The sequence below is a fragment of the Populus alba genome, chromosome 3 (genome assembly GCF_005239225.2).
Source record: "Populus alba chromosome 3, ASM523922v2, whole genome shotgun sequence".
Lineage (NCBI taxonomy): Eukaryota > Viridiplantae > Streptophyta > Magnoliopsida > Malpighiales > Salicaceae > Populus > Populus alba.
This window is the reverse complement of record NC_133286.1, coordinates 16,384,766-16,407,906: the sequence shown is the minus strand read 5'-3', so window position 1 is coordinate 16,407,906 and position 23,141 is coordinate 16,384,766. Positions and strand designations below refer to the sequence as shown.

The window sequence follows — 23,141 nt, the reverse complement described above, 5'->3', positions numbered from 1 at the left end:
AAAAATTAACAAATTTGTGGTTGATTCAACCTCCTAAACAGAGCTATATGCTCGCTCTAAACGAATAATTCGAATAATTAATCACAAGCTGAACAAGATGTTTGTTCTGATGAAATGGAATAAAAGATCTGGTACTGTTTAATGCATATGATGGCTTGATATTAATCATTTTAAATTTCTTTTCCATGGAACAAAAGAAAAAGAAAAAGAAAAAGAAAAAGAAAAAAAGAAGGTGCATGTATGAGACAACATGGTCATTATATATTAATGGGATGCCAAGTACTATAACTTAAGGGCTGGCTTATAAATGCGTCACCGACCCTTCATTAAGGCTAATGGCTAAAAAGACAAATTTATCTGTACAGACTACAGAGCTGGCTGTGTTCTCAACAATGGAAGCCATGGAATCTTGAATTTAAATTTGGTGGCTACCTGCGGTTCGCTAAACACATCTTTTATACGCCCCAACAATACTAGAAGCCAGCTCCAACGAGATATGTCCAAGAAGGAGGCTCCTTTTAATTAGCTGTGTAGGCCTATGTATCTCTTAGGTTTCTAGCCCACTCCACACATATTTTCTCCTTTCTTCTTCTTTTGGAACATTTTCTCAACGTTCTTGATGTTTTTGGCTCGCTCAAACAAGAAATTGTCGGGTGTCTGCGACTCTGTTCGTGCAATTAGATTTAAGAAAAAAACTATCTTTCTTCAATTCTGTTGTTGTCATTGTTGCTGTCACTATTTCAGTAAATTGTACAGTAAGGGCAACAAACGATGGTAGCACCATACAATATGAATTCATGAAGGCTTACAACTTCATCTCCTTGTAATAAGAAAAGAAAAAATGAAGAAACAAGAAAAGAAACCCACTAATCAAAATGTGCTTTGAAGTCGTTTATTAGTCATCCTCTCTTCAATCGTTCTTTCTTCTCCCTTTTTTTCTTCGAAGCCAGGAAAAACTTTTGAAATATATTGTTTTTTTTCCTCGTTGGAGTCTCTCCTATAGACCTAGTCCAGGTAACGTTGTATGAAGCTACCCCATGGAGGCCTCTATCAGTAGGAAGAGCCTATTAGCATGTTTTCCCATGATCTGAAGCTTTGGAGTTGAGGCCAAGGTCCAGGGACAAAGGCCTGTCTTAACTGCAGGTTCTGCTACCCAAATCGTGAAACATATAGCCTGTTGCTTCATTGATTTTGCTGATGCCTTCTGCTCTTGGTTCAACTGTCTCTGTTCATTTCCTCTTCTTTTTTTGCATGTTCCTTTTGATATTAAAAAAAAATTATATGAAAAACAATTATACTAAGCGTTGCAAAACCCTGTTTTGAGAACACAACTGAATCTGCTACTATTCCATGCAAAGAATCATCCATGGTGCATCTTCAAGTTCAAAGGTAACCCTGTTCCTGGACATCAACATCTCTTCCGGTAATGGAAGAAAGAAAAACTCTGCCATCACTCATGGGACTTGTGGATGTAACATGGAGGAATGCAGCTCATCATCCTATGTGGTTTCTGAACATGGTTTTTGAAAATAGGGATATAAGGTTGATACATTAGGATACGTAAAACAGGCTTTTCAAAGTACTGAAGGCAATTTCCCATACAAACAATTAAAGCAGCAAATGTATATCAGGAGGGCAGTAATTGATCATCTCCTTTTTGGCTCACTCATAAGAGGCACACTACTTCACCAATACATGATAATTTAATGATCAAAGTCACATAGCAGCACATCAACCCATTGCATACTTCTGGGTCCAGCTCCTTGCAGTTGTCTCGTATTTGCTCCTGTCAGTCTTGTACATGTGTGCAATCTCAGGCACCAGAGGGTCATCGGGATTTGGATCCGTCAATAAAGAACAAATCGAAAGCAACACCTGAAAATAGATGAATGAGAAACTTTCTCCTTTTGCATAACACAAGCAGATAAACCACAACTAGCAGAAATCAAAACCGGTAGCACATCAGAGCATAATTTCAACAACTTGACAAACTGACTGCTCTCATGTCCCAAGCAAACATCTAATGCTATAGGATGAAAAAATAAAAGAAAAAAAAAAAAAAAAACAGAGCTGGGGAATGAATCGTCAACCATGACATCATCTACATAACTCATGACCAAAAACTTCAGGGAAAACCTTGTTGAATTTGACAAATGCGTTACAATGCATTTCAGAAGCTTGATTTCAACTTAAAAAAGGGGATACCAGCCAGCAACAATCTTATTCATTTAAAATTTTGAAACTTCTATAAAGTGTTCAAAAAGTCATGCAAATCAAATAACTACCACTCATTTGTGCTCTAGATAACATTTAATGACAAAAAAACCATTATGAATGAGACCTTCAAAATGATCAGAATCTATCAGCAAACTGTGGCAAGTGATCAATTTCATGACTATATAAACTATTTTCTGTTGCTGCAATGCCCCACTAAGAATATAAGACATGACAAATAAAACAAAAACCTAAGCAGGTACAATAATTTTCCATGTGCATGTTAGCACACCCCAAAAGCACATGCAAAACTCAAAAGTGTATTTTGCTTTATTTTGGGTGGTAATTTCTTTCATCTAAGAAGCACAAAAATGCTAGGGAATATTAAAATTGAAAATAATTAAAAAAATATAAAACATTCATTTTTATAAAGCATAATTAGGTTGCTACAAAATAACAACCTTAGATATAGTGAGGGCAGGGCTCCACTGCTCCTTCAAGATATCAAGGCAAATGCTACCATTGCTGTTGATATTCGGGTGAAAGACCTTTGTCCTGAAAGCAACCTGCAAGAATATCCAAAAGAATGGCAACACAGTGAGTAAAATAGAACTACAAGAAAATAAAAAAATCACCCATTCTATGAAACTTCTCAGAATATTAAAACAAATGGTGATAACCAACAAAGCCATTTCAAAGACAGATCAAAGAAGAATGGGAAACCTCTCGCTGGTTTTTAGAATTCGATATCAGGAGATTCCAAATTTGATGACGTGAAGCACAAAGTGCCCACAAAAGCAATGACTATTTGTTCTTCAAAGGGATATAACAGTATCCGTCTTCTATTCATCTGCATTGAGGACCGCTCACACAGACATTAGGACTACCAAGAATGATACAGACTTTATCTTCCCAGGTTCAAAAACACCTGTTTCGGATATCTAGAGCACGTTCCAGACCATGGCCAAGACTCTCTCCAGGAAGAAGTTCTTGAGTTCCTGTTGTCTCTTTTGGCACTAGTCTCTTTATGGGCCTCGGTGAAAAAAAGAGACTACTCATCTCCAAGGGAAAGGAGGGCAGCTTGACAGGGGCTGGCAAGAGAAAAAATCCTTAAAACAAACCCCTTGTTTTGATGCCCGCAGATGCTCTTGATAAGTTCACAGTTTATAGTGATTCTTTTGGAACTTGCATGACTAAGTTCCACAAAATGGTATTCTTGGAGCTTATATGTCTAACATCTTGTGTCAAATATTCTACTATCAATTGAGCAACAAACAGGATGATGTAGCAACAACGAAAACAGATTCAAGCAACTGTGGATAGAGTTTGACGTCATCTTCAATACAGTTTAGCAATGAATGTTCCCAACCAATGAGCACCAGTAGATGCAATTGTGGTCGCAACTCTAAACCATAACCACTAATTTTAAGTTGGCTGTGATGTCTAGCACAGCTCTTCAGCAACAGACATATCAGCTTACACATAGCATCTCAAGATGAAAACAAAATCCTGCCATGTTTGTTAATGGTTCGTGCTATAAATGTTCATGCTAGTATACCAGATATGAGAAAGTACCATTACTCGGAATGTCCAATCACATAATGGTAGTTCAAAGGAAGTGACAAGTCAGGGAGGAAAATATGAAACTGCTACGCGATGATGACCTTGTTAAGTCAATTTAGTACCTTAGGAGGTTTAAATGGATAGTCTGGAGGAAAATGAATTGTAACCAGAAAGACCCCCCCTGCATATGGACTATCAGGAGGACCCATAATCGTAGCTTGCCAATGGAACATGTCTTCAGCAACAGGGCCTAAAGATGCATATCAATGAAAGCAGAAAAAAATCAGGGGGGGGACCGTTCTGAAACTAACCTAAAACACCAGAGTTGGAAATTAATACATAGTAAAACTACAAATAGAAGAAAACAAAGCAGATAACGCTGTAATTCTAGCAACAGAAAAAAGAATTTCCATGAATTCCCAATCAGAATTTTGGAAATAGAAAGACAGAAAATGACCACTACATTTGTGGGCAGAGCATTTTGCTTGCCCTTGTAGCTACACCATCATATATTTCAGACAAAGAATTCTTTAATTTTTAGATTTAACAAGATTTAGTACAATAAAAACAAGGAAATGGTAGAAGAAATACTGCAGATTGAGGTTCGACCCAAAAAAAACACAATAGCTCATGACTTATATTGCTCCGTGTATATAGAACATCCTTAAAACCAAACTCTTCGTCACTCCAAACAATGAATATCCACAAGGCCCTAATCTAAGTCTTTTCCTTCCAACAAGAGCAACACCTTATTTTGAATAGAAGGTCGTGTATGTTCAAACCATTGTTTACCACTTTCCATCAATAACAAATGCAGCCTTCAACTTGTTGAAATTTCCATCCACAAACAAGTTTTCCCCTCTCTGATCATCACAAACATAGACCGAATCGGTCAAGCTAAAACTCCATTTAAACATACTCATCTCGCAACCACAACTCTCAAAAAAGAAATAACCTTTTTTCTTTCAAAACAACTTCGGAAGGACACATCATACACTAAAAAGAAAAACTTATAAAACCTTATTTTGTCCAAAAAAAAACACCAAAAACCAAAACATAACAAAGACAGCTCCTTTCTTACACGAAAGAAAACGAAAACGAAAACGAAAACCCATAAATAAAAAGCGATTAGATCTCGATTTCAACCTGCGCTGCAAGAAGTAGGAGGATCTTTCTGGAGATCCTTGAGTTCTTTCAAGATCCGTTTCGATGCCATCACTTACCAAAGCCCCCCTGCAAAATTCACCAGCTCTTTCAATCAATCAATAAAAACTACTATTAATAAATAAATAAAAAAGAATTATAGCACAGTTGCATGTGATCAAAGAAAGAACGTGCAGTACCTGAGAGATCCCCCCCCTCCTTGTTTACACTTGTTATTATGGATTGAAGATTCTTTGAGATGGGGAAAATGAAAAGGGAGAGAGGGAAATCTGATGAAAGGACACAACAGTTTTGTCAGACCAGAGACAGTAATCAGGTGGTGTTATTATTGTGAGTGTGAATTTTCTATGTGGTGATTGGTTGATTCCTTTTTATCCTTTATGGGGGACCCACAGATTCCTTCAAATCCTTAGACATGAAGTGTTTCTGTAATAAAGATGGGGTAAATTACATGTCGGTATGTCAAGCTTTTGGCTCTTAACATTTTAATCCCTTTACAATATCTTGGGTACACTTACCCTTACACTTCCTTCATCTACGTGATTCTTTCAGTATCTTGCATTTGATGTGTACTAGATTGATTCTATATTAATGCCACTATGGAGCCCGTACTGATTTCCTACAGGGATACATGCATAAATGATCTTGAAGTGATTATATGGACCCCGTGAAGCTTTAGATTGCATATTTTGTGAGATAAAATCTTGGGATCATATAATTAAAGTAGATGGTATCTCATAAAACTAGCCCAGACATCATTACATTGTGTGGTAACACGTGAAGATTATTAATTAATTCAGCCAGTACAGGAAACCAAGTAAAATCACTAGTTACTCTTTCTGAAGATCAGTTTAGCACCAAAGCAAACTGATCTTCAGGGAAGACCAACTGAATCTTGATAAAGAATGCCTGTCCGACTTCACGTTAATCCGACTTCAGCTTTTCAATAGCAATCACAGTGGGGCGTCAGGGTTCTCTCTGCTTAAGTATTCGTTCATAAATTATGCAACTAGCATGATTTTGCATTCAATCAAGAACATCATTTGAGAGAAAATGCTTTTAACATTTACATGGATCAATAAGCTGCTGATGCACAGAACCACTTTCTCAGGCATCAAAAGCCCACTGATATGCTGATTTTGCTGATTTGCCCAACCTTACCTCTCTCACTAGATTCTAGATGACAAAAGTTTCATCAGAAACAGTTCACTGGAACAGTTTGGAAAAATTGAGATGATAAAAAACCAGGCAGGAAAAAATAAAGAAAAAGATTTAAAAAATAAAGAAAAAGGCAAGACTGAATGGATCAGCTTGCTCTTAAGGAGATTCAGGATTCTCTTTCAACCACCAGAGGTGGCGGTGTAGAACTTTCAGATCTGCTTTCAGAAGGTTGATGATTCTCAGTATCGATCTGCCGGACATTCTCTATCATTTTCACCACCTCTGTCATTTTAGGTCTTTGGTCTGGCATTCTCGCCACGCAGGACATTGCTATCTGCAACATCTCCACCATCTCTTCCTCGATGTTTGGATACCTCATCAGCTCAACATCAAACACTTCAGCTGTCCACTCCTCCCTAACAACAGAATGAACCCACCTGACTAAGTGGATAATCTCATCACTTCCCGTGGTATAAATGGGGGACTTTCCAGTGAGAAGCTCCAGTAACACCACTCCAAAGCTGTAGATATCAGAAGGCTGTGCTGCTTTCCGGGTGTCTGCTACTTCTGGGGCACGATAACCAGCAGCACGAGCAATAGGTGGGGCTAATGAGCTTGTTATAGTCACCAAACCAAGATCAGATACACAACCATAACACCGAGAATTAAGAAAGATGTTGGAGGATTTGATGTTTCCATGGACAAATTTCCCACCATTCTCTGCATGGATAAGAGCAATGCCTCTTGCTGCACCTATTGCAATTCTCATTCTGGTGTCCCAATCAAGAGGGATTCGCTCACCTCCTCTTTTTCCTGCAAAGTTTCCCAATGCATCAGATGATATATGCAACTCCAAGTCATTAACCAATTTACACACAAAGAAAACAGTATGGAGGAGATCAACAAGCATCCACCACACAGTATGTCTTACTAGAAAATTCTCAAAGTTGAGGAATAGCCATACTTGATCACAAGATTTGACTGTTCCTCAGACAGCAAACCTTACAGTTCAATTATGGCTTACATGACCAACCAACCTTCTCCTGCACTCAGATGAATCTTCATGTGACAAGTATTCAACTAAAGAGCAAATCAATCCTTTCTGGAAAATAATGGAAGCATTTGTTTTAGAAAATTCAATTGTAGTAAAGATGTCATAGTTTTTCAGTCGTGTCTCACATTGATCTCACCACTAAATTACAACTATCTGATATCATGGATTTCCTGCTAAAAATAGATACTCAAACTGTGCAGAGATCACATATGGGGAAAAGAAAAATCAAGAACAGACTCAAAGATTATCTCAATAAGTCCATCTACGAAACTCTCTTTCCATTTCAAGAATCTCAGTAATTCTCAATTCAACCACTAGCTTAACTAAAATTTAGGAAAGGATTCCCCTCTTGATTGCACTTAAGGGCCACAGTTTCTGTTAAATCTTACAGCTTTGCCTAAATATTCCTAAATAGGACACAAGCATGTACTCCGCCATCAATATTACTTTTGTGCATTCTTTTACGCAGTAAGAGTTACAACGCATAGATGATGAAACAAGAAGTCCACCTTTACTTTTCCAAAGTACACCACACCTAGCAAGGCCAGCAGGGCATATCATGCATGAACCGAAGCCCATTCAAAGATAGCAACAAAAGTTGGCCGCCTTGCCCTTGAGTAGTGGTCCTTAAGGAAATCTTTCAACAAGCATGTATCAGACAATAAGCAAATATGTATTAGAGTATTACACTATCAGAAACATCTAGAGGATAGGTGCTGTGAATTTCCTCCAGTTAAGTTGAAACAGAATTCACACATGTATAATGTACGCTATGACAAGAACTCAAACAGAACCTGCATGTATGCTGAATGAGTAGTCTTTGAAAGCATCTAGTTCTGAAAATGAAAATTACTAATACTGGCATTTTATTTTTGCTGTTTTAGAAATGGCAAGCATAATTGAACTCCAAGAATATAAGCAAAAAAAAGAATATTGAAAAAGGGCAACATACCATGTAGCATGGAGGCAACGCTCCCCTGACTGTAATAATCATACACCATCAGCTTCTCATCTTTGGAATAGTAATACGCCTTCAGTTCAACCACATTCTCATGCCTAATACTTCCAACAACCTCCATCTGCTGCTCAAAGTCTCGCTTCCCAACACTCACTTCCTTCAACCTCTTCACAACCACTGTGGTTGCGTCCTCCAGAATAGCCTTATAAGCCATACCAAATGTACCTTTTCCCAGTATCTCAGCGGAAGCCCTCAACAAATCTTCCAAATCAAATGCATAGTTACACCCCTCAAAGAAAGTCAATCTATTATTAGCATCCTGACTCCTTGACACCACTTTCTCTGGTGACATTCCTCCTTTCTGCAACTTCCCTGAAAACTCATCCCCGCCCTTCTTTCTCGAGCAACAAACAACTATCAGGTAAACAAATGCTACAAGCCCCAAAACACAAGCAGCAACTATAATCCCTAGCAATGCTTTTTCACCAAGTCCCCTACTATTCCTAGATCTTGGATAGGGTGTGGCAGATGGAGTAACAACCGGCGGAGCTTGAGGAGGAAAAGCTTCAAATGGAATGTTGTTACCAGAAAACACTGAATTAGGGAATCTTCTAAGTGACCTTGGTACACTACCAGTAAGATTATTATTAGACATGTTTATCTGCTGCAGATTTGGTAAATTAAAATCAGGGACTTCACCAGAAAACGAATTGTTCGCGAGATTCAAAACAGCAAGGTGACTCAAATTCGAAAACGAACAAGGAATACTCCCATTAAACCGATTGTTGGACAGATTAACAATGGTAAGATTAGGCCAAACAGAAAAATCAAATGGCAATGGCCCAGATAAATTATTATACTGAAGATAAAGAAAAGACAGATTCTTTAAATTAGAGAAATCAAAAGGGAACTCCCCACTGATACCATTGGATCTAAGGCTCAAAACCTGCAATGCTGAGAGACGACTGAGAGTGTTTGGTGGAATCGGGCCATGAAATCCAACACCAGGCAACCTTACAGAAATTACACGAGTCCCATCTCCACTGCAAATGACTCCACTCCAGTTTTTGCAAACTGGGGAGCTCTGTTTCCAGTTTAAAGACCGAGAATGTGGCAAATAGTTAACAAAATCAAGCAATGCTTGCTTATCCTCAACTGGGTCTGCATTTACTTGAAACAAAACAAACCCCACTAGTAAAATGAAACACAAAATGTGCTTCGCTTCCATGGAAGCAAAAAAACGAGCTGTTTCTTGCTTTTTCCTTGGAGGGTTTTGTTTCACTTTCTTTCTCTCTCTTTCCCTGCAAAATGGCGTATATGGTTACAAGCCAGGACAAAAATAAATGAACAAAATAAACAAGTACGAATTTTTTTTAAAAAAAAAAAACTGAACACAGAATGTGAATAAACGAGGGAAAGAGAGAGAAAAAAAAAAAAGGCAAATTCCGAGATAATTGTCTAGAAAAGTAGAGATGAACTCTGGGTTGTTTTACACATTAAAGAACGAAACTTTTGCAGGCTTTGAATAATGGGTTTTGGTCAAAAAGTTGACTCATTTCAATTTTTAAAGCAAGAATTTCTTCACCAGATTCATGCACTTCTCTTTTTGTTTTTTGCTTCCCTAACTTTTCTGCTCAATTTCTCAAAAAACACACACATCACGAAACCCAACACAAGGTAAAGCCAGCACAAACAACCTTACTCGCTCTCTTGCAACAGAGTACACACACACTTAACAGTTGACTCGTACCTTAATTTTTCAGATCTGTAACACTAACAAACCAACCTCAAGTAAAACCCAGAATTACAAATTAGTAGCATGCTAAGAAAATGCATTACAATGAAATGACACGTTGCATGACAAAGATGAATAAGATAAAAATAGATAAAAAAGTGAAAGAGAGAAAGGTGAAAACATACAAGTTATGATTTCTTTGAAGGTTAAAGTAGCTTGAAAACAATAGTGCTCTCAGTTCTGCAAGAGTACTATAAATAAAATCTGTCAAGATTTTTCATGCTAGAGAGAGAGAGAGAAATAAATTAACAACGGCTATGTTTCATGGGTTTTTTCAGTAACCGATAGCGGAAATGCGTGTGTTTTTATGTTTTTTCTATAAATTACTATAGTCCTTTTTCTTCTTATATTTGATCAAATCAAGTACTTTTTAGTCAAATATGCTCTTCTATCTCAAATTGAAATCAGTTTGAGGTCCTCCATCCAATTCCACGTAGTAATTGGCATTCATATAGATGTCAGGTCAGTTAAAAAAAAGCTGAATAACATGATTGAAAATAAAAGGATTGATTTGACATGATTTAAAATATAGGGTTTAATAAAAACAACACTGAAGGTATAGGGACCGTGCATGATTTTTGCATATACCGTGGGGTGGTGGTATGGGGGTTTCGTTTGAGTAACTAACGGGGGAGAGAAATAACGGTGAACGGGGAAACTGGAGGTGACGTGGAAGAATGAGGAACGCACAGGTGGGGGGCACTATTAAATTTGTCCAAACTGTATGAAAATTGAAAAGTATGTCTGATCATTTTGTTATGTCGTTTTGTTTCTGGATTGAAGTGTGTGGGGTCTGTGAAATTTTGTGATTGATGTGGTTAGAATGATTTTGGCCGTTGATTATGGTGCTAGGAAGTTGGGTGACGTTAGTTTGGGCCGTTGGATTGGATAGTATAGGAATAGCGGTCTTAGCGAAAAGTTGGGCATGGCTAAGATTATATAATATATTGTTGACATTGGATAAGACAATATTTGTCTGATCCAAGTCCATAGTGTAGTTTTAGTGTTAGCTAATAAGTGTGAAACGGGGACAAGTTAAGTATTATGATCATACTCTCAAAACTAAAAAATATGCTATGATAAATAGGAAATAACTAGTCATTTTGTCCATGTTTTGTTGCGGACTAGATAATCTTTTTTTTAAAAAAAAAAATAATATACATACTCTTTTAACGTGTTTTTTATATAATAAATCAAAAAAAATAAAAAATTTAAAAAAAAAATTCAATTCAAAAAATTATATATAAAAAAAAAACCTGAGCTAATCGAGATTAACCTATCAGATCTATGATTTGGGTCATACACCCCTATTTAATTAAACATCATCTAGGTGCATGGAACTTCATTTACATCAAACAAACAAATAAAAAAACAAAAATAGGGGTTGAACATGGAATTGAATTTTTTTTAAAAAAAAATAGCCCCAATTTATTTAAAAATTGATAACAAAAGAAGGGGTTTTTATAAGTCAATAAAAAAAGACCTTTAAAAAACAAACAAACAATTAAATGATATTTTTTTTTTCAATTTTAAGGGGTTAAGAATCCATTAAATAAAAAAATAAAAATATAAGTAGTTTAGGGGTATGACCTACTCATGTGTTTAACCCATAAAAAGGCATGACCTTTATTTTTTCCAACATAGAGAGTAAAGAATACATTGTCCACCCATTTTTTTTTAAAAGATAAACGATGTGTTGTCTACTCTACAAGTGACCATTATCTACTATTTTCAGCGACCAAGAGTTATCAAAAACTCAAGTCCTAGATATTTTTACCTAAAAATTAGATTTTTAGCCCATTTATTTACCCAAAACACCTAGAAACCCATATACACTTGATAAATCTATCAATGACCAAATCAATAATATTTCCAAGCCTGGATTTTTTTTCTTTTTAACATTAGAATAAATCACCAAATGAAATTGAAAATATCAATAATAATTTTTTCTTTGTTGTTCGAATATGATGATGTTCTCTCTTCTCTATTAAATCATAAATTAAAAAAATAAAGTTTTGGACTAAAATTAATTTTTTTTCTTAAACTTCAAAAATTAAAGGAACCCATTTCCTCCATTTTTTTTTAAATAACCACATGTTTGGGCTTTTAAGGGCAAAAAAAAAAAAAACCCATGAACAGGTAGTCCATGATATTTTGTGAGGGAATTCCACAATGTATTTTTGCATAGTAAATCCCCATGCCTTAATGTGCCAAACACATTTTGTGCAACAATAACTAACTTTATTTTTATGATTAGCTATATACTACATGTGGGCTTGCGCTATATTGTAGGATTGTATTATTTTTTTTTTCATAAAAAAATATATTTAGATATAACTGATATACTTTAAAAAAATAAAAAAAAATTTACAACTCGAGTTACAACCTTGATTGATCATATAAGGTGGTATTATCTAATCAAATGATAAGGAAAAACAAGCTACAATAATAATAATAAAAAAAAAATTTACCCACAATAACTTAGAAGAAAAACCTTTTCCAAAAGGAAAAAAAAATATTCTCCAACTTTCAGCTAAATAAATATGGAAGAACAAAATAAATAAATAAAAAAAATAATGTCAATTTCTTAAATATTATTTTTTGCTTTCATTGTGGTTTTCACTGTTAAACATACCTAATTCTTTCATTGCATTATATAATATAATAAATCAACTAGTTGTTATGAAATTATGAATTAAATAAAGTTACATGAGAAACTAAAGACATTCGTCCTCGTTTTCGTCAACACCAAGTCATCCTAACTGCGAAGGGAAAATAATAGAATCTGACTCAATTAGAAGAATTTGACTCAACTTGACCCACTGTTGAAAGAGTTGACTTAATTTAACATAAAAAATCCAATTAGTTTTTCAGTTTTCACTTCGTATTTGCCCCTCTCGTTCTCAACAGCAACCTTCCAATTCAGAAGTGCATGTCACAATCTCTGCCCTCATTTAACTTGATAATAATTTAAAATACAAAAAATTCTCTTGAACACCGATTAAATAAGTCTTGTTTTTAAAAGATAATTAGTTTTTTCATCATACTTTTAAAATGCAAAAAGACCTGCTTCTCCTCGATGAATCTAATAATAACCAACGTACATTATGAAAAATCTATTTACCTCAACAGGTTGTTCATGATTTTATTTTTTTTCGAAATTAACAGTAAATTCCCTTCGGAATTAATTGCTGTTGTCACAAAGCAATTAAATCACGGGCCCACATTGTTGTCTGTATAGTTAGGGCAAACCATACAAAATTGTGTACAAAGTTCCCTGCAAAGGCCCAACAAGCATAACCACTCATGCCATGACAAGTGTCTCAAATCCCCATTGGGCAACCCTATTAATTCTTCATTGAAGCATCCAAAATTCCAAACCACAGAGGAAAAACAAAAGGAAGTGGTTAAAATAAAAGTCGCACATTGATCTTTCCATGGCTCCTTATTGGCTAGACCCATGCCCTTCTACCCGATGCATTATTATTATTATTATTATTATTATTATTATTATTATTATTATTTGCAGGATTCGTTCAATTGGAGGAAGAATACAGGCAACATAACACAGCCTTACAATTACAAAACCAATAATTCAATTTCGATTTGGTAAGAAATTGGCCGCATCTGGTGTAGGCAGGGAATATTGAAGTGGCAAGTGTCGGACTCTTTTGTATTTTGTATTGTGGGAACATAATTTTTTTGCTCTTTTATATTTATAGGAGTTATTGTTTTTAAAAATATATTTAATATTATCATATTAAAACAATTTAAAAACATAAAAAATGAATACAAAGCAAAAAATAAAAATAAAAATTTAGGTTAAAGATCCGTTTTGTTATTGTACTTTTATACAATTCTTTTTTATAGATTCCATACATATAAAAATTATTTTTATTAAAAGAGATCATGTGTGAATATCTATGTAGTAAACCAATTAAAATAGGTTAATGAGATGTTTAACCTTGTATTGAAGAATTTTTATGCTATCTTCTCCATCTCTTTTGTGGTAGCTCTCCCTTTGTTGACTACTTTATGCCGTTAGACGGACTGCATAAAATAAATGCTATTTGTGGTTTGTTTCGGTTCTTCTTTCATTTTTGTTGGCTAGTTTAGGAGTTTTTAGGATGAGAGAATTTCGCTATCTAAATAAGAAAATAAAAAGAAATCATTTCCCTGTACTTGTTGTGTGGATGTTCTTCATAATATTCATATAACGGGATTTTGTTTTCATGAAAAGGATAGAATTAGGAAAATCAAGAATTGAAAGCAAACGAAACCAGAAAGCAAAACGAGACTTATCTGCCAAAACCCAACCGATCAAGGATAAGGGCATAAAACCCCACGCAGCAGTTGATTAACACGCCAATAGACAATCCGAAAGTAGCCACCAAGCCACGCCAATCCAAGCCTTCAGACCACAGGCTCGAGACCAGAAATCGATGAAAAAAACACGAGAGACAGCTGCAGACGCGGCGAGATGAGCCAATTCAACTGGGAAGATGCACGAAAAGGAAATTGATAATTTCCAGTTGCAATCCACAGTAAATCACACTGAACACTTTTAGTAATTAAAAGCTAAAACGGAAGTTGATCTTTTTGGCAAGCAACACAAGTTATTGGCCAAGTTTATTAAGCAAAAACAGAGGAAAAAGTTGAAAGGTGATAAAACACATTAGCTCCAGCATTTGAATGCGAGCTTGGCGGTCTACGTTTTCTGCAATGCTCGGCCATCCTGTCATAGGGAAAAGTGTTGAGCTGTGTCAGAAGGGAAAAGATTGCCGAAAAGGTGCTAATATATGAACAAAATTCGTTGAATAAAGTGTTAAAAGCGTTTCAATTAAATGAAGGAAACCGATTTGTTTATTTTCTTCATTCATCTCATGATATTGAGTTCGTGGAAGAGAGCAGTTAACGTCAGTCAAAAGTGTTTTCAAACGTAGACGATGCAGTTAAAAGGATATGTTGTTCATACGAACAAAAAAACAGAGAAAGAACGAAGCTCGAACCTTTTTGACATAAATTTTGTTTCCTTTAATATAAACAAAAACCTAAAAACATAGAAGCTAATGATAGGAAAAGGGAAATAGTTCATAGAAGAGATTGGACGAAACGATTTAAATATATGAAAATCAATAAATTAAGAACGCCGATTTTTTTGCCCTTTTCCTGAAGAGCGAGTGAGAAAGCGACGGAGAGGAAGAAGTTATGAGAAGATGGTTAGAAAAAGCAGAAAGAATGATTTGTTGACTTATGAGCAGTTTTGATCCTCCCTTTCGCAACGATGCTGGAAAAGATGTCCCCATGTTACGCACTCAGATAAGGACCCACGGAAGGAAGCTTAGACCCTCAAACAAGGTCGCAGCAGCTACTGAATTTCAAGGGTCGACAAAATCCAGCAAGTCTCCGCGTTTTTCAAAGGAAATGTCCTGGGCATGATAATGGTGTATTAGATATGTTTCGTGTTGTCATTTTCATGTCATATAAAGAGAGATACAATGCACCTCTCTATTATTAGCCCTCGTTTCACTTTTAAGTTTTGCTTCGAGGAGATCTTCGAGTTTTCCTCCTCCTTTTTTTTTGTAGGTTTACCTCACCTTAATCCTCCGACCATGAAGAACCATCCCAGAATCCGCCGTGCACCAGTTGAAAGGTAATGGGGAATCTAACTTTGGACGTGGAAGCCAATCGTGCCAGAATTCGACCACTTTTATAATATATTTAGAGATGGGATAAATATTGTTTTTTAAAATGTTTTATATTTTAAAATACATTAAAATAATAATTTTTATTTTTAAAAAATTATTTTTAATATTATTATATCAAAATAACATAAAAAACAAATATTAATTTAAAAAACATTTTAATTTTTAAAAAAAAAAACACTTTTAAAATACAATATCAAACACACCCTTAAAGTCAAACTTTAAGTACAGTTCTGAGAATATCGAACAGCAGGAAAACATAAAAGTCGGGCAGATATGAATTTGAAAGGTGATGGAAATCCCTTAAACAAAGCATCACTAGATATAACACTCATCCTAGCATCAACCGGTTTCAATTTCAACACTGTTCCGAGTGAGTTGAAAAGTCACCGGGCTCACCAAACAATTTCTATTTCCAATGTGGAAAACCCAAAAATGTAGCTGTGATAATGGATTGTCAAAAGGAAAGCCAATCAAAATGTTTTAGAACCCAATCCATGAACATTAACTGTCAGTGATAGTTTATAAAGAACATGGCAATAAAAGAGTACACTGTTCCAAGTTACCCAAGTACAAAAAGGATCTGCTTCCCACTGAGAAAGGAAATCCAAAAGAATCTGAGTCTCTTTAATTGTGCTTAAGGATAACTCGACAACAGAAGTTCAAGAATCAACTCAGAAACCAATTACAAGACATCCGTGAGAAACTTCTCCTGCAGTGTAAAAAATCTTCATAATTGCTAAGTGGCTCACGCCCATTGGTTTTGAACGACCCTCGACTGGTTGTTTAAAGGCGAGAGTATCACAATACATCTTCTATCAACAATTTCACACTTTCGTCGCAATCAGGATCAACTCTCACCAGATGCATTACATGATGTTCGTGCGTGTCTGTCATCAGAAACCAGAGAGAGGGTTCACGCAAAGGGAAATGCAAACAGAACCCTTTCTTTGTTACATGTTGACATGGCCTACCTTGCTATGTATTAGATTCAGGTGCAGTGTTAACAAGGCAGATCCAATCACACAGCTGCACATATTGACCCTGGGGAATCAAATAGAATTAGAATACTGACCCTGGAGATATGATATCTTCTCTTTGAGAATAAACAGCTATTATCAAGAAGGAAAAGGGCTAGCATTCATGCACCCAATTTCTAGTTCATGTCAGACAGGTACGGGCAAGACATCATTTTTTAACTCAACATCTGACCTTGCTTGGTCACTATATTAGAAACCAAGTCTGGGGTGGCGGTGCTTTTTATAGATGTCATGAGACACTGCCAACAGGCAATATTATAACTGATTTGAGCACACATATAAGTATTTCTCTATCATGACTGAATCACACACCGTCAAAGCTACATCAGGGTGTTACTTGAAGACTACAGGTTGGAACCAGCAAATCAGTTATATTATTATGGCCTCTTTCTTGCTCTTCCATGACTTCTTCCTAATAAAGTTGTTGTTTGTACACACACACACACACACACACACACAAGAAAGAAAGAGACCTGTGGCCCATGAGGAGCAACAAAATTTTGATTCATCAACGTGCTGTACATCAAGCCCAATGAACCATGACCCAGTACTGACATCATCATGGGCATATGTACGGAGAAGGGACCTGTAAAAACAAAATAAGTGGGTCGACTTGTTGAAGTCAAACACATTCTTTTGTCATGCATATTAGCTAGAAAGTGAAAAATCTACCTGTTAATTGATATAAACTGAGCCAAAGCTCGTGAAATGGCATAAATTTCACCTGACGCATGTCGGAAATATCTGCACCATAAAGAGATTTCTTAACTACAGATTTGAAGAATTGGCAGTGTATTTTATCTGCACCAGTTATATTATAGTAACTTTGATGGACTAAGAGTTTAATATATGTGGAGTGAGTCATTATCTAGACAACATAGCAGAGATGAAAAGAGGAAATCAAGCTACAATTGTGTTTAGCACCATGCGACAGAAAACTGGTTCACTTATTCACACATTAAAGAGCTATTATGGGATTTATGAAAGCCATGACAGAATAGGTGTTTTTGTATCAAGACCAAACAAACCATCAAAAGGCAGGCTTACCTTGCCATGCATATATGCAAACTATAAAGAGCACAAATATCCTTCCATTATAAGGAATATGACAAAACCAATGCTCTATTACTTACGATTTTGCATCGCTGAATTTCCAGGCTTACCTTGCCATGCATATATGCAAACTATAAAGAGCATAAATATCCTTCCATTATAAGGAATATGACAAAACCAATGCTCTATTACTTACGATTTTGCATCGCCGAATTTCCACCAGTCTGGTTCATACCATTTGTGGGTCCTATAAAATACATATAATATCAGGGTTCCAGATAACATTCTTATGAAACACTATTGTTTTCTCCACCAAGACAGGAGTTATTGTTGGATAAAGAATTTTGATCAAACTCACGGCTCAGAAAAAACTTCGCCTGATTTCATACACCCAATATAACTGCGAGGTTTATCCAAGTGAGTAGAAAGGGTTGCTCCCAGGGCATCTGCACATCAAAGTGAAGGATAAACAGCAGTACTCTGTGTGGAATGCAATTACATAGTTTTGCAGCATTCAAGTTCCAAAATAACCCAGGAGATCAAGTATTACTTTTCTCAAAAATTTTAAGCTGTAATCTTTATTTCTTGTTTCTATTCTCAACATCACGACTGTTTGTTCAATTATTCACATAAATAATCCCTTTATAATAATAACCTATAAGGTCCTTTTTCTAGTATATCACACAATGATGCCACATGCAGTTGGCTTAATTATCACAACGATGCTACTGAAGACTACATACCAATATTAACATAAACATCATCATTGACCTTAGCATAAAATTCAGCATCCCAGGTCTCCACAGCATGTATAAAGAATAATTTTGACTTTTTTGGTTGCTCCTCAGTGGCCTCCACTTGACCATCCTGTTGAGGCAAGAAAGGAATGTAAACAATACAACTAAAATCTGCTCCTTCAAACTACCATGTATTTAAACATGCTGTCTGACACCAATGGAAGTTATTACCCCCATACACCAACCACTACGACATTAATTCAGGTTGCTTGACAGAAGCACAATTCAATTTAGTTTGTTTCTTAGTAAACTAAGATTTAGGCTGCATTGCCAAAATTATAAATTAGGATTGTCTACTCCTAGATATTTAATGCTTGGGCAAAGAGAAGTGATTATTATACTTCACAATTCAAATATCTTATAAAAGTTGAAAGATTAAGAAGCTTAACTTCTAGTAAAGCAGAATTTAGTATAAATCTTTCCAGCATACAAGGATTTAACAAGACCTTAAAAAGAAAGTGTTCTTAAATTAATTCTGATTAATAGAATAGCAGATAAACTTACAAGAACAATGAAGTCATTAGTCTGCCTATTTTCATTGTCGATCTCCCTGTCCAAACTGTCTCCACGATTTGCACTGCAAAATGTAACGCTGACTTAAAAAACAGCATGACCCCAAGATTTTCTGAAGACAAAATTAAAAAATAAAGAGGAAGCTAGTGTCTCTCTAAAATGAAAATAAACCATCGAACAGAAACCTTCTTCCTATTACAAATCGCAAAACAATGCCCTTTTCATCCTCCATTTTTTTTAGGGCTGCACCTGCACATATTGCAACTGTAGGTTAACTACCATCCAAAGAAGCAACCAAACGTTTATAGTAATACATTTAAAAGGCCTCAAATGTATAAAAGATGGATGCAACATAAGCTATCTATCATAGAAGTAATCAGCCTTCAAACACTCCCCAAGGCCATTATCAGAGACCTTTCTTGGTACTCGCTAAATTAGCTATACCCCACCAAATCATAAATCAATTCTAGTAACTGTTAGTTTTACAGTAGAAAATTCCTCCATGTTGGGAGCATACTAACATCCTTATAAATAGTACAGCTAAAGACCAATCTTACGGAAATGTTTAGCATTCTCTCAACATGAAAAACCCTGCCAAAATTCTGCTCGGACAAGTAAAACTATTGTTGCAAGAATTATGATGCCCAGACACCCCTCCTTTATTACCACATAAATCTTTATACAATCAGTGATCTACATTGCACGCTACTGCCATGTCAAGAAATCCAACACCTATATCAATAACCACCACCAATTACACAAACAATTTTCCAAACTTGCATAGGGGCAATCAATTTTACCAGTAGGCATCCACGCCTTCCTAATAGCATCCCTATTCTTCTTTCGACCAAACGTTGTAATAATTCCAATAACAACTAAAATCCTTTTCTTAGAATGCCCATCACCCTTATCACCCAATTTGTTCGAAACAAAACCTGCCTGCCTCGCTGCAGCTAATTCCATCTCAACAGCTGATAACCTCTTCTGTTGCTCCCTAAACAGCAATAAATTAAGCAATTAACTCCAACCACATTAAATAACAGTATGGCTTGTCAAATTTGACCCAACGTACAAAATTAAAAAAAATTAGCTATTACCTGCAAGCTATGATTTTTAATGTATCATCAACAGAAACAGCAGATTTACCCTAAAATAATAAAAAAAAATGTTCATTAATTCGTTTATCAAATAAACTTAAACCCAAAAGAAAAAAATAAATAAATTACACTAACCTGTTCACTTCTTTTATCAAGTTCTTCAACTAAATGTAATCTAGTCTCTGCATCCTGCCATAAACTATAATGACGGATCACTAATCAAACACTTAATTACTCAAAAATAATGGGGCTGTAACTATTAATTTAAAAGGGATTGACTAACCGGCCAGCAACATAAATTGTAGCCATGGCTGCAAACATGGCTAGCAAAAGAGAAGAAACCCGTGACCCGAATCCTAAACCGGACTGCCCCCGGCTACTTGATCCACCTCGAGTATGCATTTCTGCTAGTAATTCAATGTAGTTAAAAAAGGATTAGATGAGTAGATTTGAGTGACTGGATCTGGATTAGTTGCTGCTTTAATAGAGGTTTGAGAGAGAGAGAGAGTGGCAGTCGAGGGATGTAACGTCGTAGCTGATTCCTATTCCTAAAAATTGAGAGTTGTTGGTCTCTCGGTTTCGTTTATTGCAAGGATTAAAGGGAAAATTGCTCCTTATAGTTTATCTAGATCGTTAAAGATAATTGTTTCAAATCAGTCCTTATTCTTTCAATTTAGGATAACTCAAAGCCTTCTGAACACCTTTGTTTGTGGAGGAGTTGATGTAAAGGCAAAAGGTCACAGTGGCAGAGAGATGTTACTGTGAAACCTTTTTTTTTTTTTTTAATAAAAATAAAAATCAGAGAATCTTTCATTTTTTGAACGTTCACTAGATGGCATGTAATATCGCAGGTTTATGAAACAAATATTCTTGATAATATTATAATTATAAATAAATATTTAAAAATATAAAATTAATAAAGATCATTTTTAAAAAAACATAATAAAAAAATAAGAAAATAGAAAAAAAATCATGTAGGGAAATATTATAGTAATTACAATATTTTGTGAGGAAAACTATAGTGTTTACCCCACATAATTTACTCTTATTTTTAAATACTTATAATTGTAATTCTCAACTAGCTCAATATTAAAAAAATAAAATTAACAAAAATAATTTTTTTAAAAAAAATATGTGGGGAAAATACTATAGCAATACACAGTAGTTTGTGAGGAAAGCTACAGTGTGCTTCTCCATATATTGTAATTGTAATTCTCAACCAGTTTAATATTAAAAAATAAAATTGACAAAGATAATTTTAGAAAAAATTATAAAAAAATAAAAACAAGAAAAAAAAATCCATATGGAGAACACTGTAGTAATCCACGATGTTTTTTAAAAAATAAAATTACAAAGCTAAATTCCCAACCAACTCCATATTAAAAAAATAAAATTAACAAATACAATTTTGAATAAAATCATAAAAAAAAAAATATGTGAGGAAACACTATAGCAATCCACAATGTTTTGTGAGAAAAGCTATAACTGTAATTCTCAACTAACTCAATATTAAAAAAAATAAAATTAACAAATAATTTTAAAAAAAATCATAACAAAAAAAAACTATGTAGGGAAACACTATAGCAATTCATAGTATTGTTTTTTTAAAAATTACAAATCTAAATTCTTAATCAGCTCAATATTAAAAAAAATAAAAAAGATAATTTTTTGAAGGAAAAAAAAATTGGGAAAAAAAACACAAAAACAAAAAAAATAAAATCAACAAACAATTTTGAAAAAAAATCATAATAAAAAAAACAATACGAGAAAACACTGTAGCAATTCACAGTATTTAAAAAAAAATTTTACAAAGCTAAATTTTTAATTAGCTTAATATATATAAAAAAAATCAGCAAAGACTATTTTGTGGAAAAAAAAAGAAAAAAAATATATTATAGCAATCCATGGTAACATGTGAAGAAAACTACAGTGTTTTTTTCATGCTTTTAGAGTATTACTTTTAATTACTCTAAAAAGTAAACAAAACTTAGAACATTATAATTAAATTAAAATTTGTTCAACGAGATAATTAACTCTTATTCATTCAATTTTTTCTAGGTAAAAAAAAATTATTTCAACTCTTATATATAAAAACTAAAAAACTTAGAAAAATAATATAAAAATAATTTTTTTCAAAAAAAACTAAAAAAAAGCTTAATATATGGAATAAAAAATTTATAAACTGAATAAAAAAAATAAAAATAACTAAGAAAAATATTTATATTTTTTTAAAAAAACTCTTCCATAAAAACTCATAAAATCTGAATTTATGAATAATTGATAACCAATGGCTAAAAGCCTACAAACAAGATAAATAACTTTAATTTGTTATAGTTGCGATAGAGGGCCAAACAAGAAATAAAAATCAACAACAAAAAAAAAACTTAGTATTAATAATGAAATAAAGAAAATGAATAAGTGAAAAAGACAATCCCTAAACATGAACAATTGGAGCCTTTGCGAAAATCACAAAATACTTAAAAAAAATTGAGCTTTTGTGCTTTACCGTCGTTAATTATTATATTTGGACGTGAGATCAAAAGTCGAGTCCCATTAAAGGCGTAGTGCGCACCTTTTCCTTTCGAATTATATTTATCCCTCGATCTGGCGAGATCCATGAAATCATTAGGCGGGTGTTCCACGTTAACAAGTTCCTTAGAAGCAATAACCTTGATCAATATTGTTCATGACTCTACTCTGGGGAGGAAATGGGCTGCTAATCTCGAAGAAGCTGCTAATGCGGGTGCGCACCTTTTCTTATCTTTTTATATAATTATCATATTCTTTATATTTGAAGAATTAAGGCATGATAAAAATAATATAAAAATAATATATGATAACAAATATAAATATAAATAAAATTTTAGCTTAATTTTAATAATATAATTTCATCCAATTGTGCTTGCTTCGTTTTAAGATTTTAGTTTCATCATATATTTATGTTTTTTAGATGATCCCATGTTTCCGTGTTTGCATCTTGTAATTAAACTAAACAAATCTAATTTGAATTGTAACTAAATTCTAGTT

The 23,141-nt window shown here is 34.4% G+C and overlaps 3 protein-coding genes across 5 annotated transcripts; all 3 read right to left on the bottom strand.

Moving 5' to 3' along the window:
- Positions 1-1,520: 1,520 nt before the first annotated feature.
- LOC118034985 (ubiquitin-conjugating enzyme E2-17 kDa) lies at positions 1,521-5,279 on the bottom strand. Its single transcript, XM_035040459.2, has 5 exons — positions 5,121-5,279; positions 4,924-5,010; positions 3,900-4,027; positions 2,676-2,780; positions 1,521-1,875 (listed from the first exon to the last, which is right to left on the bottom strand). The coding sequence occupies exons 2-5, from the start codon at positions 4,991-4,993 to the stop codon at positions 1,732-1,734; spliced, it is 447 nt and encodes a 148-aa protein (XP_034896350.1). The 5' UTR covers positions 4,994-5,010; positions 5,121-5,279; the 3' UTR covers positions 1,521-1,731.
- Positions 5,280-5,939: 660 nt separating this feature from the next.
- Positions 5,940-10,191, bottom strand: LOC118034970 (probable inactive receptor kinase At4g23740). 3 transcript variants are annotated; one of them, XM_035040438.2, is made up of 3 exons: positions 10,035-10,191; positions 8,109-9,415; positions 5,940-6,915 (listed from the first exon to the last, which is right to left on the bottom strand). In XM_035040438.2, the coding sequence occupies exons 2-3, from the start codon at positions 9,340-9,342 to the stop codon at positions 6,269-6,271; spliced, it is 1,881 nt and encodes a 626-aa protein (XP_034896329.1). In that variant the 5' UTR covers positions 9,343-9,415; positions 10,035-10,191; the 3' UTR covers positions 5,940-6,268. The 3 variants fall into 3 exon arrangements, with proteins under 3 accessions (XP_034896329.1, XP_034896338.1, XP_073264126.1); XM_035040447.2 differs by lacking the exon at positions 10,035-10,191 and adding an exon at positions 9,865-10,013; XM_073408025.1 differs by lacking the exon at positions 10,035-10,191 and adding an exon at positions 9,812-9,986.
- Positions 10,192-16,112: 5,921 nt separating this feature from the next.
- Positions 16,113-20,719, bottom strand: LOC118034962 (hydroxyproline O-galactosyltransferase HPGT1). Its single transcript, XM_035040429.2, has 13 exons — positions 20,398-20,719; positions 20,250-20,313; positions 20,115-20,164; positions 19,818-20,011; positions 19,203-19,266; positions 19,009-19,081; positions 18,451-18,574; positions 18,066-18,153; positions 17,904-17,954; positions 17,327-17,398; positions 17,128-17,240; positions 16,589-16,658; positions 16,113-16,504 (listed from the first exon to the last, which is right to left on the bottom strand). The coding sequence occupies exons 1-12, from the start codon at positions 20,514-20,516 to the stop codon at positions 16,636-16,638; spliced, it is 1,035 nt and encodes a 344-aa protein (XP_034896320.1). The 5' UTR covers positions 20,517-20,719; the 3' UTR covers positions 16,113-16,504; positions 16,589-16,635.
- Positions 20,720-23,141: the final 2,422 nt, after the last annotated feature.